The sequence below is a fragment of the Stomoxys calcitrans genome, chromosome 4 (assembly GCF_963082655.1).
Source record: "Stomoxys calcitrans chromosome 4, idStoCalc2.1, whole genome shotgun sequence".
In the NCBI taxonomy this organism is placed as follows: Eukaryota; Metazoa; Arthropoda; class Insecta; order Diptera; family Muscidae; genus Stomoxys; species Stomoxys calcitrans.
Window position 1 is genome coordinate 32,089,942 of NC_081555.1, and position 18,857 is coordinate 32,108,798.

At 41.6% G+C, this 18,857-nt stretch overlaps 1 protein-coding gene across 2 annotated transcripts; it reads right to left on the minus strand.

Annotated features, from left to right (window-relative positions):
* Nucleotides 1-2,784: 2,784 nt before the first annotated feature.
* Nucleotides 2,785-17,485, minus strand: LOC106084538 (casein kinase I). Of its 2 annotated transcripts, none has more exons than XM_059368004.1 (4): nt 17,235-17,485; nt 10,017-10,120; nt 9,107-9,881; nt 2,785-3,382 (listed from the first exon to the last, which is right to left on the minus strand). In XM_059368004.1, exons 2-4 carry the CDS (start codon nt 10,090-10,092, stop codon nt 3,193-3,195), a joined length of 1,041 nt encoding a protein of 346 aa, XP_059223987.1. In that variant the 5' UTR covers nt 10,093-10,120; nt 17,235-17,485; the 3' UTR covers nt 2,785-3,192. The 2 variants fall into 2 exon arrangements, with proteins under 2 accessions (XP_059223987.1, XP_013103739.1); XM_013248285.2 differs by having other exon boundaries at nt 10,017-10,123.
* Nucleotides 17,486-18,857: the final 1,372 nt, after the last annotated feature.

The window sequence follows — 18,857 nt, forward strand, 5'->3', positions numbered from 1 at the left end:
CCCTGTCACTCTCGAGATGCACAATAAATTGACAGTTGAACAACCTGGCGCACCTCTTCGGTCCAGTCACGGTTACTTCGCCAAAAGTGGCTGAGGTCCTGTCATCCCGTCTACCGGGGTTCAAGAGTGACTTAATAGTAGACCACAGCTTGCCTAAAACGGTGCCTAAGTTAAATTGCTCCACGTATTCCAGCCACAAATGCCGCTTATGTTCGTTGACTGCCCTGTTTATTTCCAGATTCAGCTCGCTGATTCTGGGTTTAGTGGGGTCTGTACATCGAATCCCATCACGTCCCTCTGCGAGTACCACTGTCTGCGCCGGGAAATTGGGCCGTACTTGGGGTATTTAACTGGCTGATATAAAGCAAGCGTCTGCTGCGTTAATGATGTCCTGGAATTTCCTCTAGGCAACTAACACATTCGAGAGGGTTGGCAGTTCACTGAATCGGCGATTGGTGTACTCCCCGAAGCCGACCCAATCGGGGTTCTTCTGATTCAGAGTTTATGAAGTGGGCAAGTCGGTCGATGGTGACAATTATGGGGAGGTGGTCTGATCCCAAAGAAATAACGATTGAATGGAAATGTCTGGCGAGCTGCTGCTCGTCCTCGTAATCTTAGAGGGGGCATTCTCATTCACCGTGCAGATAGTAACCCACTTATGTCGGGTTTGTAAGCTTGGCCATTAATTAGGACACAGCTACCAAACGGCTGTATATACACGTTGTATAGCTCTATCTCGGCAGTACCGAACCTGACTGCTATCCCCATGCACTCCGAGTAGGGGTCACTAGCGCCAAGCGAAGGCGAGATGGGTCTATACTGCACGGAATGCTGTATCACGATGGCCAATCTCCCACCTCCATTCCTTAAGCGATCCTTACTTAGCACATTGTTTCCGTTCCAATTTTGCAGGCTGCAGGTGTTGGTCAGCTTTGTCTCCTGGATCGCTGCAACCAGTATGTTCTTCTGACTCATAAAATCCACTATCTCGTCAATCTTGCATCGGAGACCGTTGCAATTCAATCGCAAAAATAATACACTTCCCGGCACTGGCCTGACAATATTGGGGCTGGGATGCTGCTCTTGCGTATATTGCCGCACGGAAGAGGTCGGGGGGTCACATAGTCCGACGACGAGGACGTAGAAGGCGACGAGGACGCGGAAGGCGACGAGGACGCAGAAGGCGACGAGGACGCAGAAGGCGACGAGGACGCAGAAGGCGACGAGGACGCAGAAGGCGACGAGGACGCAGAAGGCGACGAGGACGCAGAATACGACGAGGACGAAGAATACGACGAGGACCCAGAAGGCGACGAGGACCCAGAAGGCGACGAGGACGCTGAAGGCGACGGGACGCAGAAGGCGACGAGGACGCAGAAGACGACGAGGACGCAGAAGGCGACGAGGACGCAGAAGGCGACGAGGACGCAGAAGGCGACGACGACGAACCTTGTGGCCCACTGCTAGGTATGTTCGCACAGCACCTTTAAACATATTCAATGTGACTAAACTCTCGTAGTGACGTATGGCCAGAGCAAGATCGGAAATGTACCCACTCCATGCACCGGTTACACCTCACTGACACCGACCGAAGATGGGAGGCGGTTCTGGCAAACCGAACAGAACCAGAGTCCGGGGTTCTTTTCCACCCCGACACTGACCAGAGGCGTGCGGAGAAGGCACTCCGGGATGTGCCTGTCCCATGACGAAAAAAGGACGAACACGTGCACTGTGGCGGCAGCCCTTGCCGAGGAAGGTGCGTAGAAACCGCTTCCATGGGATTGCCCTGTTCTTCCTTGTTTTTGTCGTGACATGGTCACAAATAAGACTTATATGAAGAAATTTGAAAATTACTACACTTTTAATAAGCGTGTTTTATTTGGCAGCTAGCTAGGTTAGGTTGAAAAGAGGGTGCAGATATTAATCCGCCCCATGCCACTATGGACATACATCTAAGCCAGTAATCGGCTTGTTGTGCGCAGCTAACTAACTCTTATTATTCGGTGAAAAATGTTTACGCCCACCTACACTTAACGTAATAGGTACTTTTCTGGATACAACAGCGAATTCAAATCGCCAAAAGGAACTTTTGCCCGAGTGTTCAACTGCGTCTTTTTGGCGCTGCTTTTGTTTTGGCTTGCTTTCAGTTTCCCATCATCCTTAGAAAAAAAAGGAATTTTATTAGGGGAATATGGCGCAATCATTAATACCATGTGTTAGAAAATTATCTTAGTTTTCCTAACTCGAAAGATAATGAAATTTGGTCAAAATTAATTTGCGATATTTCTTAGTCCCAAGGGCAATTGGAAAGAAAGACGGTACCAAACTCAGTTTAATTTACAGCAAAATAAATGTAAAGCACAATCTATTGCCTGCAATGTTATACTGCTCGTCTTTTCGCCTAACGTAATAGGTACTTTTCCCTATGCACCAAAAAAAAACTGGCAGATGAGCTAACTGGTCAAATAAAGCACGCTTAATAAAGCATATGAAAAGAACATGTATTGGGTTGCCCAAAAAGTAATTGCGGATTTTTTAAAAGAAAGTAAATAAATTTTTAATAAAACTTAGAATGAACTTTAATCAAATATACTTTTTTTACTTTTTTTCTAAAGCAAGCTAAAAGTAACAGCTGATAACTGACAGAAGAAAGAATGCAATTACAGAGTCACAAGCTGTGAAAAAATTTGTCAATTTTTTTGGCAAACCATATATATTGGGTTGCCAGAACATCGTCATATTTGATATTTCTACATAATCTGGGGGGGGTGGAAGTTAAAGGTATACATTTTAAAACTTTATTAGTTTCGATATTGTAATTATTTGTAATATTATAAGGTGTGTGTGTGTGTGTGTGTGTGTGGGTGTTTGTATGTGTATGTATTAAGAAGTTTCGATACATTCTCTAGATTCTTAAAATATCATCTGTTATTTGTTGTTTTCTATTATATTTTATTTTTATTTTATTTTTCGTTTTTGTTGTTTTTATTATAACTTTGTTTTTGTTTTAACTCCAACACAGTTAGCATTTATTGACATAATTCAAAATTATTAATATTAATAATTATCGTAATATATATTTTTAGTGGATGATGCAAATTATTTTGCAGCAATAATTGTATGCAAATTTTGTATTTGTTGAATTTTACATGAGTTAATATTTAACTATTTGTTTAAGCATAAAAGTTAAAATTATTCAGAGAGCATAGTCTTGCCGCTCGCTTTCTCTTTCTCCTTCTCTCTTTCCCGTTCTCTGTCGTTACGGGTCTCGGCTTGGCCTAATAGAAGCGCCGTATTCGGTTGACTTTGATGGGTCTTCTGTTTCAGCATTGTCCAATCGTAAATGTAATCGTACTGATGATTCAAGGTGCGGAAGAGTATTCTATAAAATGAGGAAAAACATATTAAAAAATACAATTCAAATTGTTTGATAAATAAACAAAATTTTGCCAATGGCATTTGCTCCAGTTGTTATAATTTAGTATAGAGTATAAAATATCGGGTAGAATTTGATATCAAGCATCTTAGGCACTCAGTATTTGTGCAAGAACCGGTTCCACCCGGCCTCTCACTGAGACTCTCCGCTCGATACCCCTGATTATTCGCGACTGCCGTTGCTGCTACTCTGTATGAAGCATTCCACTATCCGCAACAGCAGCTAAGCTTCTCGTGGCAGCAATGAGCACCACATAGATCGGACCTCAATGTTCCAGACTGTGTGGGGCTTACAGCTACCCGTGCCGGGACTGCTTAACTGCAATTCGTTTTAGTGAAAAATCTCGCTTAAATGAAACTTGATAGGAAAAACCATTAATATTTGGTATTATTAAATGAAATTAAATTCGCTTAAGTGTAAATCGCTTTACTGAATATACCGTTTAACTGACAATGTTTTTATACCCCAAATTCCGTTCATATATGAAACTGAAATCGCATAAGTGAAAAAAGTATTTACATAGAAAACAATCTGGAATTTTGTAGCTGGAACACTTGGAGCAATGTAACTTAGGCACCGGTTTGGGCAAGCTGTGGTCTACTGTTAAGTCACTCTCGAACCCCGGTAGACGGGATGATAGGACCTCAGTCACTTTTAGTGAAGTAACCGTGACTCATCCGTAGAGATGCGCCAGGTTGTTCAACCCGAGAGAGACAGGGCAAAGAGGAGAGCCATTCGCCGTATTCGTGGTCTCCGAGCCGATGGACAGCCATCACAATTTACTGTGGGCGAAGTTACGAATATCATCCATGGCGCCAAATCATCTAAGGCGTTGGGCCCCGACATAATCTCTACATTGATGTTGAAAAATCTAGATTTACCTGTACTTGAGTACCTTACTATGGTCCTCAACCTGTCTTTGAACACTCTTATAGTTCCCGATGTCTGGAAAATGGGCAGAGGGATCCCGCTACCGGAAAGGACCCTAGTTGGGGGGAGGCACCAGTAGCAAAGACTCTTGAGGCATTACTCCTCACGAGCCTTGTAGGAGAATTTCCATTCAACGAGCATAAGCATGGATTTCGAAGACTGCATAGCACAATAACTGCATATGATACGATCTCTAAGCCGTCTGGAGGGGGTGGTATGGAGGATAGGTAGAGGTTAAACAGAGCCGGAGATATCACCTCACCTTGGGGAACTCCCTGTTTCACTCTACGGTGTTTCGACTTCTTATCCCTAAATTCCACAAATGACTGGCGGCCACACAGATAATTCGCGACCCATCGTTTCAGGCCTGGCTGGAGGGACGTGTTGGCGATGTCCTCAAATAATTCGGCATGGCTGACCGTGTCGAATGCCTTCGATAGGTCCAGTACCACGAGGACCGTCCTATCACATGGCCTGGGTTGATTGAAGCCACGCCAAATGTGTGTGGTGATGGCATGCAAAGCTGTTGTTGTGCTGTGCAGTCTCCGAAATCCATGTTGATGCTCGGCGAATGGAAATTCTCCTACGAGGCTCGGGAGGAGTAATGCCTCAAGCGTCTTTGCCACTGGTGAGAGAAGGGAGATCGGTCTGTACGACTCCCCCAAACTCGGGTCTTTTCCAGGCTTCAGTAGCGGGATCACTCTGCCCATTCATCCAGACATCGGGAACTATAAGAGTGTTCAATGACAGGTTAAGGACAGTGGTAAGGTACTCAACTCCAGGTGAATCGAGATTCTTCAGCATCAATGTAGAGATTCCGTCGGGGCCCAAAGACTTGGAAGACATTTGTAACTTCGCCCACGGTAAATTGTGATGGCTGTTCATCGGCTCGGAGACCACGAATACGGCGAATGGCTCTCCTCCTTGCCCTGTCTCTCTCGGGATGCACAATAAATTGACGGTTGAACAACCTGGCGCATCTCTTCGGATCAGTCACGGTTATCTCGCCAAAAGTGACTCGAGGTCCTGTCGTCCCGTCTACCGGGGTTCGAGAGAGACTTAACAGTGGCCCACAGTTTGCCTGCACCGGTGCCTAAGTTACATTGCTCCAAGTGTTCCAGCCACAAATTCCGCTTATGTTCGTTGACTACCCTGTTTATTTCCAGATTCAGCGGTACAAGTGGAGAGTCTCAGTGAGAAGCCTGCCGACACCGGCTCTTGCTTAGAACTGACAAATACTCGATATGACGAAGGTGAGTTATAAGCGCCTTTAAATAACCAATGGCCCATAACGTTCTTGTGGCGATCGGAAAGACTTTACTCTCATATGGAGGTTGACGAGGATCGCCACCTCCACATACGGGTTTTCTTAATTAACATAATTTTAGCATAATAATCTTCGTACCTTTATTTCTTCTATCTTCATTTCGTTTGTATTATTTTACACTTCTCTTTCACTTAAAAAATGCTGATCAATTGCTAAAAACTATTATAGTGACTACCTCCATCAGACACAAAAAAAAAAAAAAAAACATTGGTATACTGATCTCAAACGTAGTCATAGACGCCACAATGACTGCACAACGCAGCGGATGTATAAATAAGGCAGAAGTAAAAAAAGCAGTCATATAAAAAATCGTAAAATCGTTTCGAATGATCAAAAAGTAAATTTGCCCAAGTTAGTTGAAATCGTATACACACACACACACACAGAGAAACATTGAAAACGAAAGAACGTCTTGAATGTATCTGTATTCTATGAAAAATTTCTGGCATTAGTACACGTAGATTTGCTAAATGTTGACCAAACACAACTCGTAGAAGATTTTGAGCATTACTCAAACTTAACAAAATGAAATTTTTGAGTCGTTGTGTGACAATAGAGGGGTCAGGGATCAATTACTTCGGTAAGATTTATCCAAAAGCCGTTTTGAAAGGTCGATGATAAGGTTCTGTCGCAAAACCATTTTTTGAGCAGGTCAATAGCCGTTGGTGTACAACCTTTTTCCACGTGGACCTGTTTTTTTTTTCTTTTCTGAGCTGTATGGAGCGGTTTCAAGTTTTACCATATTATATACGCTAGCATCTTTCGTTGGTTTCAATAACAACTAGCCCTCAGAGCTCGCTCCGCATGGGCGCATCTTGGCTTCATAGGTTTGTTTACATTGTTGCAAAAAGTTACACTCAGAGAAATTTATAAGTAAAATCATTCCATTATCTTGTTTTAACGACAAGTTCGTATTCTATTCCTAAAATGTTTTTATTTGAGACCCAGGTTGGCATGAACATGTCCTATTGTGAAGGTTTGGCGAATGTGCTAATTGCCGAGTGGAAATTCCGGGACATCATTAACGCAGCAGACGCTCGCTTTATACCAGCCAGTCGAATAGCCCAAATACGGCCCAATATCCCGGCGCAGGTAGTGGTGCTCGCAGATGAGCGCGATGGGATTAGTTGTACGGACCCCACTTGCACCAGAATCAGCGAGGAGAATCTGGAAATGAACAGGGTAGTCAACGAAGATAAGCGGAATTTGTGGCTGGAACACTTGCAGCAATGTAACTTAGGCACCTTAAGTCACTCTCGATCTCCGGTAAACGAGATGACAGGACCTCAATCACTTTTGACGAAGTAACCGTGACTGATCCGAAGAGATGCGCCAGGTTGTTCAACCGTCAATTTATTGTGCATACCGAGAGTAACTGGGCAAGGAGGAGAGCCATTCGACGTATCCGTGGTCTCCGAGCCGATGGACAAACATCACTATTTACCTTGGGCAATGTTATGAATATCATCCGTGGCGCTAAATCATCCAAGGCGTTGGGCCTCGACGGATTCTCTACACTGATGCTGAAGAATCTGGATCTACCTGGAGTCGAGTACCTTACAACTGTATTTGAACGCTCTTATAGTTTCTGATGTTTGGATAATGGGCAGAGTGCTGCCGCTACTGAAACCTTAAAAGGATTCGAGTTTGGGAGAGTCGTACAGAACCATCTCCCTTCTCTTACCTGTAGCCAAGGCTCTTGAGGCATTGCTCCTCACGAGCCTCGTAGGAGAATCTCCATTCTCCGAGCATCAGCATGGATTTCGAAGACTGCATAGCAAATCGCAAATTTTGCCCATGAACATTCCACTAAGGAACAGGGACCAACTTCTCTTTTTACATGGCATAGTACCTCCCAAATGTTGCCAGCATTAGGAGGGGAAAACCACCGCTGATAATTTTTTCTGATGGTCTCGCCAGGATTCGAACCCAGGCGTTCAGCGTCTTAGGCGGACATGCTAACCTCTGCGCTACGGTGGCCTCCAAGACTGCATAGCACAATTGCTTTAATTGCCATCACCGCACACATTTGCCGTGGCTTCAATCAGCCCAGTCCATGTGATAGGACGGTCCTCGCGGCACTGGACCTATCGAAGGCATTCGTTACGGTCAGCCATGCCAAACTATTTGCGGAGATAGCAAAAAAACACGTCCCTCCAACTAGGCCTGAAACGCTGGGTTCCTAATCAGCTTTGTGGTAGCCAGTCATTTGTGGAATTTAGGAATAAGAAATCGAAGCACCATAGAGTAAAACAGTGAGTTCCCCAATGTGGGGAACTGTTTAATCTCTACCTATGCTTCATTCCACCGCCCCGCGAACCTATCTGCGATTGTTTGAACGTCTACTTCAACGAACTTGCCTCATATTTCGTTGCAAGAAATCTGAAGATATCTGCCACCAAATCTTCAGCCACATTGTTCACTACAGATACGCGTGAGGTGAATAGTGAATTGAAAGTGATGGTCGATGGAGAAATGATTCCGACCATCAAGTGTCCCAAAATACTTGGCGTCACATTTGACAGCTCTTACACATTCTCCCCACATGTCACAGCAATTTGCGATAAAGTCAAAAGTAGAAACAAGGTCCTCAAGTCACTTGGGTTGCAGACAAAGAAATCTTGTTGACCACGTACAAAGCAATTGGCCGGTCTGTGGTAAGTTATGCAAAGCCAGTATCGTCTCGTCAGCTTTGTGACACGCAGTGGAATAATATTCAGATCTGTCAGAATGCCGCCCTCGGAACTCCGTCATGTGGACTTCCTCCATCAAAGATCCTTCCATTGCGAAGATAACTACATGCTGTCTATGCAGTACCTTTTGGGCTGTTATCGCAGAAACCATCCAAATCATTATTTTGTGGTTAGATATCCACCGCCCAGAAGCCTTAAGGTAGATCTACATGATCTAGAGCGTGAGGTTCAGCGCTACAAGGGTGAACCTCTAGATCAAGCGGCATATCAAGCAAGTCTAGACAACATTCATGCAGACACGGTAGCAGACGCGTTAACTGGCTACCGGGTGAATGTAGTCCTTGGAGAACGACCGCCACCCATTGCACCCGAAGAAATCGACCTCCCCCGGCAAACCAGAGTGATTCTGGCTCAATTACGTTCCGGCAGATGCAGCCGTCTCAATTCCCACAGAGCTAGGATTGATGCCGACGTGCAAGATGTATGTCCCGACTGTAACCAGGGACCGCACGATACACGTCACCTGTTTAACTGCCCGGCCAGACCCACTCGACTCAGACCCAGATCCCTGTGGACGCACCCCATCTTAGTCGCGGAGTTCCTGGGTCTTGACACTCAACAGAATCAAGCAGACGAAAGATAGTACACAATAAACTGCTACAACAACAACAACAACCAAATAGTTTAGCATAATCTATTAAATTAAATACTTTAAATTACCTGAATAACTGGCGTAGGTACATGTAATCGGGCTGTTCATCGAAACGCAAACTGCGACAGTAATTCAAATACATAGAAAATTCAGCTGGAAAACCTTTGCATAGAACTTCAATTGGTGTCGACATCTTCTTTTCCGATATCTTTTCATATTTCTGCTGCTTGTTGGTGGCCTTCATTCCTTGCCATGGCAAAACACTGCGATTGAAGTACATCATAACATAGCCCAATGATTCCATATCATCTCTACGGGATTGTTCAATACCCAAATGGGCATTAATGGATGCATAACGTGCAGTTCCAGTCAAGTTTTTATCCTCCCGATAACCGATATGGCTGCGAGTGGTAGGATCGCGGTACTTTTTAGCCAAACCGAAATCAATTAAAAACAATTTATTGCAGTGACGCCCTATGCCCATTAGAAAATTATCCGGCTTGATATCGCGATGAATAAAGCACTTCAAGTGAATGTATTCCAAGCGTCCAATCATTTGATCAACCAGCATCAGAACGGTTTTAATTGTAAAATGGCGCGTGCAAAAGTTAAATAAATCTTCCAATGAGGGACCCAACAGGTCCATTACTAGTATATTGAAATTCTTCTCTTTGCCATGATGACGAATGCGTGGTATACCGACACCGCCGCTTAAAATGCGATACAATTTTGCTTCGTACTGCAACTGAGGATGACGAGCAGATGTACTTTCCATTTTAACGGCGACTTCTTCGCCACTCTGTATGCTTATGCCCAGATAGATGTCACCAAAGGAGCCGCTTCCTGAAATGTATCACAAGGGCAACGTTAGTGACAGACTTCATTTATATTTCCTAACGAATAAGACTATAGATGCAAAACTTTATATCTCTTGTTTGTCTGGATGTACATAAAACTCTCCTTTTTATTTATTATTACCTATTTTGCGGCTGAGTCTGTATTTGCCGCCGACTATGACATCCGTTCTGTTCTTCATTAGATTAAATTTATCCATGTTGGAAAAGGGATTTCCCACTTCTCAGCTTCTGAAATAAAAAAGATGGTTTTTAATTGGTGGGCATACAAAGTCGGCGTAAGTATTGTATTACACTTTGCTCTTATTTAAATAATTTTCAAAAACAGATGGGTTCAATAAACAATTTGTCACACAATTGTGTGGCAAATGTTTTTTTACATTATTTACAAAATTCTCAGAGTGAACTCAAATAAAATATGTCAAGTCACATTTTCGAAACACATGTTAGGTATGCTTAAAAAGAGGTTGCGGATATTAATACGCCTCATGCCACTATGGCATTTGTCCAAGTCAGTAAACGGCGTGTTGTGCGCTCAAAATACTATTGGGTTGCCCAAAAAGTAATTGCGGATTTTTAAAAGAAAGTAGAATGAACTTTAATCAAATATCCTTTTTTTACACTTTTTTTCTAAAGCAAGCTAAAAGTAACAGCTGATAACTGACAGAAGAAAGAATGCAATTGCAGAGTCACAAGCTGTGAAAAAATTTGTCAACGCCGACTATATGAAAAATCCGCAATTACTTTTTGGGCAACCCAATAAAAACTAACATCGAAAAAGAATATAAGTCAGGAATTCTGTGCTACTTACAAAAGTCCTTTTCCTTAAAATACAAAATACTTAATCCATGCCAAGCCCCTAAGTTGGTTCATCTCTGGTATTCTCTGGTATTGTGTCTGCACCTAAGTGCTCCCACGTTTCATCGTCTTCCCCACATGCCCTACACGTGCTATCACTTGCTACAGCTATTCTTTATAAGTGAGCGTGTCATGCATTGGTTATACTGCAGTTGTCAGACCTATAGGGCTATATGGTGTTGTGGTCTGGTGGACGGCGCTTCAAAAGTCCACCTACAGCTTAAAAATTAATCGGATCCAAAAGATGGCTTGCTTGTGCATCACAGCAGCACTGAGGACGACACCATCTGATGCACTGAATTTAATGCTACATCTTATGCCTCTGGACATTGTGGCTACCCAAATTGCAGCGACCACTGCCGTAAGGTTAAGGAAGCTTTCTCATTGTTCATGTGGGGGCTACTGTCTTATCCTTGATACAATATCCGATGTTCCAGGCAGTGTGGATTACACCCTACCTGAGCCGTTTTTTGATAAAAAGTACTGTACCACTATTCCGGATAAAACCGATTGGAACTACGATATCCCTGGTAATAGAAGCTACATAGACTTCTATACGGGCCAGGTGGGCTTCGGGGTGTATTCCAAAGATCTAGAATTGGTCATATCGAAAAGGTTACCCTACCACTGCAGTGTGTATCAAGTAGAGATCCTTGCAATTAAGGAAGTGGTGGAATGGCTAAGATATAATGTCATTACAACGATTGGCATAAATATCTTCTCAGACAGCCAGGCAGCTATTACATCTCTGGGGAACACAAAAACAGCCCTAGACTGACCCAGATCTCTCAACGAGATGGCTTAACAGTTCAATATTCACCTGTTCTGGGTGACGGGCCACAGAGATATTCCAGGGAATTGTAAAGCAGACGAGCTTGCGAGACTAGGAACTACCTTACACATTCCAGGGATACTGGAATCTGTGGGTATGCCTTTAGCGACATGTAAGCTAAGTTTTCAGGACCAGGCCCGAAGGACAACGAATGATAGATGGTCACAAAGAGGTGGCTGTGAGCCTTCCAAAAACTATGTGGCCTAATCTAGACTTGAATAGGTCTTCCGCTTTGCTGTCATTGGCTAGAACTGACGTCTCAGTCATTGTGTCCGTCATGACAGGTCATTGTCTAATCGGAAAACATGCTGACATACTGAAGGTTACCAGCAACAGCGTTTGCAGAAGCTGTGAGGACATCGAAGAAGAAGAAGAGACTATAGAACACCTTCTGTGTGCATGTCCCACACTAGCAGTTAGAAGGAGTTGCACTTTAGGTTCTCATTTATTTTAGCGAATGTGAACATTCGCAAATTATTGGGCTTTTAAAGCGATCTGGATGGTTCAACGTTAGGAACTTGAAGGCATCTTCCTTCTTCTGTTCCTGTGGTATCATAATGGACGAAAACGTCTAAGTGAGTCTGATGGCAGACTGTCTCCTAAACCCAACCTAACATATCCCCGCCTCGATTATACAGCGATGGTATGACCTTCTTCTATCACACTTAGTCTGTATGTCTATGGGTTGGACATCTAGAATAGTCTCCAGAGTCGAAACGGGCGTGGTCTTCATCACCCCTTCTATGCCAAGACAACATGTTCTCCGAACCTGTTGTGTTATTCTTACGTTGCACTCCTTCACAGTCCTTGAAACCAATGAGGCGTAAGTAAGTTTCGTTCTAATCGGGTAATAAAATGCGCCTTTTTTTGGGCCAACGACCTTAAATCGGAAAAATATTGTTCGATCTAAATCATACTAAGTATGAATGTCGTGGGTACTAACACAACTCGCTGTGCTTGATTTCATGGAAATTGGTTAATAAAATCGCCTTTTATGAGCCTAAATCGGGATAGCGGTATATATGGCAGCTATAGGCAAACATAGTTCGATCTTTACCATAATTGGTACTGATGTCAAGGGTCTTAACATAAATCGCTAAGCCAAATTTCAGCAATCGGCTAATCGTTTTATCGACCCTGTTCTGCAATTCAATTTTGTTCGAATGTAAAACGATTTCTGTTTCAATGATCGGAGATTTTGTTTGCAAATGGAAAAGGAAAGCCAAAGATAGCATACGAACCACTATGGGAGGCGTTTCGTCAACCATATTAGGTGTGATGGCTTCAAGGGCCGTGCGTTGATATGTGGTATTTGAATCGTATTAATAGCGAAAACGCATCTATGACACAATTACCACATTAACAACCCTCGACCACTCTGTCTTTTAGCTGTACTTCTTCCCAGTATGCAAAACTGGACTTTTATATACCAAATGAATGGTCTGAAAAAGGGCCTTTCGTTGGACAAGGAAATTAATAACGAAATTATTAAAAAATTTAGTTTTTTGTTTATAACTTTTTCAATAATACTGTCAAGCAGATGCTACTTTGGATTAGGTAGTCAGTTGAGAAACAAGGCCACCTCTCGACAGACGAAAATTACACTATACAAGGCACTGATACTACACGTGTTCTTATATGAGGCATGGGTACTTGTGAATGCAGACAAGGCAGTGCTTGGAGTGTTTGAGAGAAAGATTCTTCGTAAAATATATGGACCTGCTTGGGTTAATGGAGAATGAAACACGAGTTGAATGACGACGATAAGTTACACGCATTAAAATACAACGGCTGCATTGGCCAGATCATATTCTTAAAATGGATGAAGAAGCTCTGGTAAAGTTTTTTTGATGGCTAAAACGGTGGTACACCCAAACCGGGACGACCAAATGCCCAATGGAAAGATCAAGCGGTGGGAGACAACGCGAAACTTGGTGTCATAGATCATAGAGGGGCTCAGAAGGTCGAGGCGCTCGGAAGACTAATGGGACAAACATTCGACTAATGGGACAAACGTTTTGTCATAGCCAATTAAACTAAACTGTTGCAAACGGAATGAGTAGATTAATAAACACCTATCCTTTGGTGGTGGCTATAAAAAATCTATGCAAAGTTTCAGCTCATTTACTTCATTTCTGAAGGGTGTAGCGTTATTTCGGATAGACGAAGGGAAATGGTTGTATCGTTTTAGATTTTTACGACGACTTAATTGTATACTCAAGTGGCAGAAGGGTAAAACTGTCTATGAGATCTTTAAAAGTCAAATGGACCAGTCTCAATTCACATGAAAATCGGATCCACAACTTCCACACTAGTAAAATAAGAGTTTATGTCTAATAGCGTGGTGAATATATGGTTCAAATTTTCTTGGCAATCAGCTAGTATTCACCATAAAAACAACAAAATTGTGCTAAGTTCGGCCGGGCCGAATCTTATATTACCCTCCACCACGGATAGCATTTGTCGAGTTCTTTGCGCGGTATCTCTTTTTAGGCAAACAAAAAATAATTAATAAGAACTGTTATGCTATTGAACCTATATCAAGTTGTAGTCCGATTGGGATCTTAAATGAATTGAATGCTAAACATGGTAGAAGTCATTTTGTTCTATTTCAGTCCATTCGGACAAGAATTGCCCCTTGTAGGGGGTCAAGAAGCAAAAATGGGAGATAGATTTTTATGGGAGCTGTATCAAGCTATAGATCGATTCAGACCATATTGGACAGGTATGTTGAAGGTCATGAGAGAAGCCGTTGTACAAAATTTCTGCAAAATCGGTTGAGAATTACAACCTCTAGAGGCTCAAGAAATCAAGATCTCAAATCGGTTTATATGGCAGCTACATCGGTTTATGTAACGATTTACGCCATACTAAGCACAGTTGTTGGAAGTCATAACAAAACACCTCATGCTCAACTATAGCCAAATCGGAGGAGAATTGAGCCTTCTAGCGGCTCAAAAAAATCAAGATCCAAAATCGATTTATATAACAGCTATGCCAGGTTACGAGCCGATTTTAACCGTAATTAGCAATGTTGTTGGAAGTGATACCAAAATACCATGTGCAAAATTACATCCAAATCTGATAACAATTGCGCCCTCTAGCGGCTCAAGAAGTCAAGATCCAAGATCGGTTTATAGGGCAACTATATCAGGTTATTATCCAATTTGTACCGTACTTGGCGGAGTTTTTGGAAGTGATATCAAAGCAATTCTCGGACGAGAATTGCGACCTCTAGATGCTCTAGAAGTCAAGACCCAAGATCGGTTTATATGGCAGCTATAGCAAAACATGGACCGATTTGTCCCATCTACAATCCCAACCGATCTACACTAATAAAAAGAATTTGTGCAAAATTTCAAGCGCCTAGCTTTACTCCTTCGTAAGTTATCGAGCTTTCGACAGACAGACGGACCGAGATGTTAAGATCGACCTAAAATGTCCTAAAGATCAAGAATATACATACTTTAAGGGATCTTTGACGCATATTTCGATGCTCAGGAAGTCAAGATCCCACATCGATTTATATGGCAGATATATCCGGTTTTGTACCGATTTGCCAAATCGGATGAGAATTGCGCCCTCTAGAGGCTCAAAAAATCAAGATCCAAAATCGATTTATATGACAGCTATACCAGATTACGAGCCGATTTTAACCATACTTAGAAATGTTTTTGGAAGTGATACCAAAACACCACGTGCAAAATTACAGCCAAATCGGATAAGAATTGCGGCTCAAGAAGTCAAGATCCAAGATCGTTTTATAGGGCAAATATATCAGGTTATGAAACAAATTGTACCATACTTAGCAGAGTTGTTAAAAGTGATATCAAAACACCTCGTGCAAAATTTCAGTCAAATCGGACGAGAATTGCGCCCTCTATAGGCTCAAGAAGTCAAGACCCAAGATCGATTTAGATGGCAGCTATATCAAAACATGAACCGATTTGTTCCATTTACAATCCCAACCGACCTACACTAATAAAAAATATTTGTGCAAAATTTCAAGCGCCTAGCTTTACCCCTTCGAAAGTTAGCATGCTTTCGACAGACAGACGGACGGACAGACAGGCGCATATGGCTAGATCGACTTAAAATGCCATGAAGATCAACTATATCAGGTTATAAACCAATTGGAACTTTACTAAGCACACTTGTTGGAAGTGATATCAAAACACCACGTGCAAAATTACAGCCAAAGCGGATATGAATTGCGCCCTCAACAGCTGAAGAAATCAAGACCCAAGATCGATTTATATGGCAGCTATAGCAAAACATGGACCTATTTGGCCCATTTACAGTCCCAACCGATCTACACTAATTAAAAGTATTTTTGCAAAATTTCAAGCGCCTAGCTTTACTCCTTCGAAAGTTAGCGTGCTTACGATAGACGGACGGACAGACAGGCGCACATGGCTAGATCGACTTAAAATGCCATGAAGATCAAGAATATGTATACTTTAAGGGCTCTTTGACACATATTTCGAGGTGTAACACACAGAATGACGAAATTAGTACACCCCCATCCTATGGTGGAGGGTATAAAAACTAAAAAAAACCCCTTATACCTAATAATTTTTTACGTTATATGTTAAATTTTAGTGATCAAGTGCGCATTGTCTGGCTGAGAATATTAATTATGTGTATGTATTGCTTAATCCCTTCTAAAATTTGTTAAAGTTTCAATGATTTTCAATTACCAATTTCAATACACTGTTCGTTCCACTTTTGTGCTATTATGGGGCCTACATGGACACGACCTTCATAAACAAGTAATTGTGATTTCTGGAATGCCGTAATGTAGGAAATAAGAGCATTAGTTTAAAAATACTGAATTTAAAAGACAGTAGGCCTGACTTAAATAAAATTACCATAGAAATATAATTTTAATTCAATTTGTAGTCTTCTCTGCTAGATTTTGAGTACATTTTATTCCATGGTACCAAAACCACAAAAATTTAAAAGAAAATATAGAGACATGATTCATATTCTACAGGTGCAACTTATGTGGAAACACATGAATATTCTTTTGATTGCAGTTAAATGTGTTAGGCATCACTTTCGATATTTAATAAAAACAAAAATTGTAATAATAATAAATAATAATAAACAAGCTACTGCTATGTGTGGTGAAATTGTTACGTATATTATACATTCAACTCTTCCATGCTTTTGCCATAATGGTGAGTTATTTAGAGGGTATTTTGAAATATTTTTAGATTTTCATGTTTTTTTATTCCCCTTTAAATGCGACGAGAAAACTTCACAAAACGTACGTACGTATTATTTTTCTCTTTTGCCTATGAATATGATTTGTCTGTTGTCTGATACCAGCCGCAGACCACAATGGGCAACTTATAACTTACATATTTATGTACGTACGTATGAACGTACATGCATATATATGTTTGTGCACCTACACGAAAATAGGCTAGGAACAGAAAATCAGCATTGCAAGCTCAAGGGATTTAGAAAAAATAAAAGCCCTGCATAACAGTAGCCCCATTTCAAGGGACGTACACACAATATGGCAGAATAATTCATTCCCCGGATTTTACATTCAGATGCACTTTCTTTTCATCTGCGAACAGGCAGTTTCAGCATTCAGCAGTGTACACATAAAAGAAAAAATATTTTCACAAGATGTCTTACCACTGAAACAACAAAATGGTGCTCTTTCTCAAGGTTGACGTTAACACCGTTCCGTAGTCAAAAGATTAAAGGAAGAAAAAATAAACTATACAAAAGAAACTGGTGATATATCCAACAATGTAATTTCTGGAAATATCCCTTTTAATTCCAACAGATTTAACGATCGATTTTTTTATTTCCGTATTAAGCTTGCTTTATATCTTTTTCGACGAATTCAGTTTCTGGCAGCAGATAGTTGCCAGATTAACTGTTTTTTAGCAGAAATGTTGCCACACTGTGGTAGTAGTCGGTACTAACAGTGTGGTTACTGCATGAGGTGGTTGCTTGTAGTAGCAATTCGATAATGGTATCGTATGTAGCATGGACAGTTGGGGTTGGCATTATGTTCGTCTATTTAAGTGAACAACTGTCAAACTCCATATAAAAATATTGTAAATGAAATGTCTTAAAAATTGAAATGCATTTTTTAAGCTAATGACTTCAAACTAGCAATTAAGGACAATCAATCCTAGTGTACTATGATGACAGGATTGTGTTGGTACAAATATGTTGTTATAAAAGTGTTAAAGTAAATTAAGATATTTTGTTGAAGGTTTTTATAACTTAAAGCGGAGTATGCTGCTTTAAACCTAGTACTGACCTCATTCGCAGCGAAAAAAATGCCTATTATCCCTATTTTTGCCAAAACACAAACAAAATGCAAACAACACACAAAAAAGACAAAAGCATTGACCCGACACGGGATCGCTGTGAGCACTGCACAGGCTAAATCATTGAGGTCCAATCTGTGTGAAGTTCAAAACTGTCACGAGAAGTTTAGCTGTGAGCTACCGGGCGCCTCCTCAGGTCGCAGATAGTGGAAAACGCTGCTACGGCAGCCGCGGACTATCAGCGGTATAGAGCGGAGAGACTCAGTAAGAGGCCAGGCTGCACCGGCTCATGCACAAATACTGAGTGTCTATGATACTCGATATGACAAGGCGATCGGTCCTTTGGACCGGAATGAGCTTGCTCACCTACAGGAGCTTGAGAAGGATCGCCACCTCCAAGGAATTGAAGCAGAGTTCATAGGCGCCCATTTCATGAGCATTTAATTACCTTTGAAGTGAAATTTATACTGACGCAGCGACATTTCGCAACTATGAAAATGCCTATTAAATTATTGCGAAATCCGACGGACTCTTATTATTTGCCAAAACACAAACAAAAGTCACACAACAACACACAACAGGGACAAAAGCATTGAAGCAGATTGGTGCCCATTTTGTGGGCATTTAATTACATTCACCCTTAATTGAAGCGACATTTTATTGGCGCAGCAATATGTTGCTACTATTTTGCTCATAGAATTCAGTACAACTTCTATGGAATGTGTTCGCATTTTCTGCGTCACCATATTTGTTTTAAGCTTAGTACTGACCTCATTCCCAGCAAAAATGCCTATTAAATTATTGCGAAATGTGAGGACTCTTTTCTTTATCAGAATACAAATAAAAGTCAAACAACAACACACAACAAAGACAACAGTGTGGAAGCAGATTTGATTCGGCCCATTTCGTGAGCATTTAATTGCATTTGCAATTAAAATTGTGCGAAATTTATCCTGATGCAGCAACATGTCGC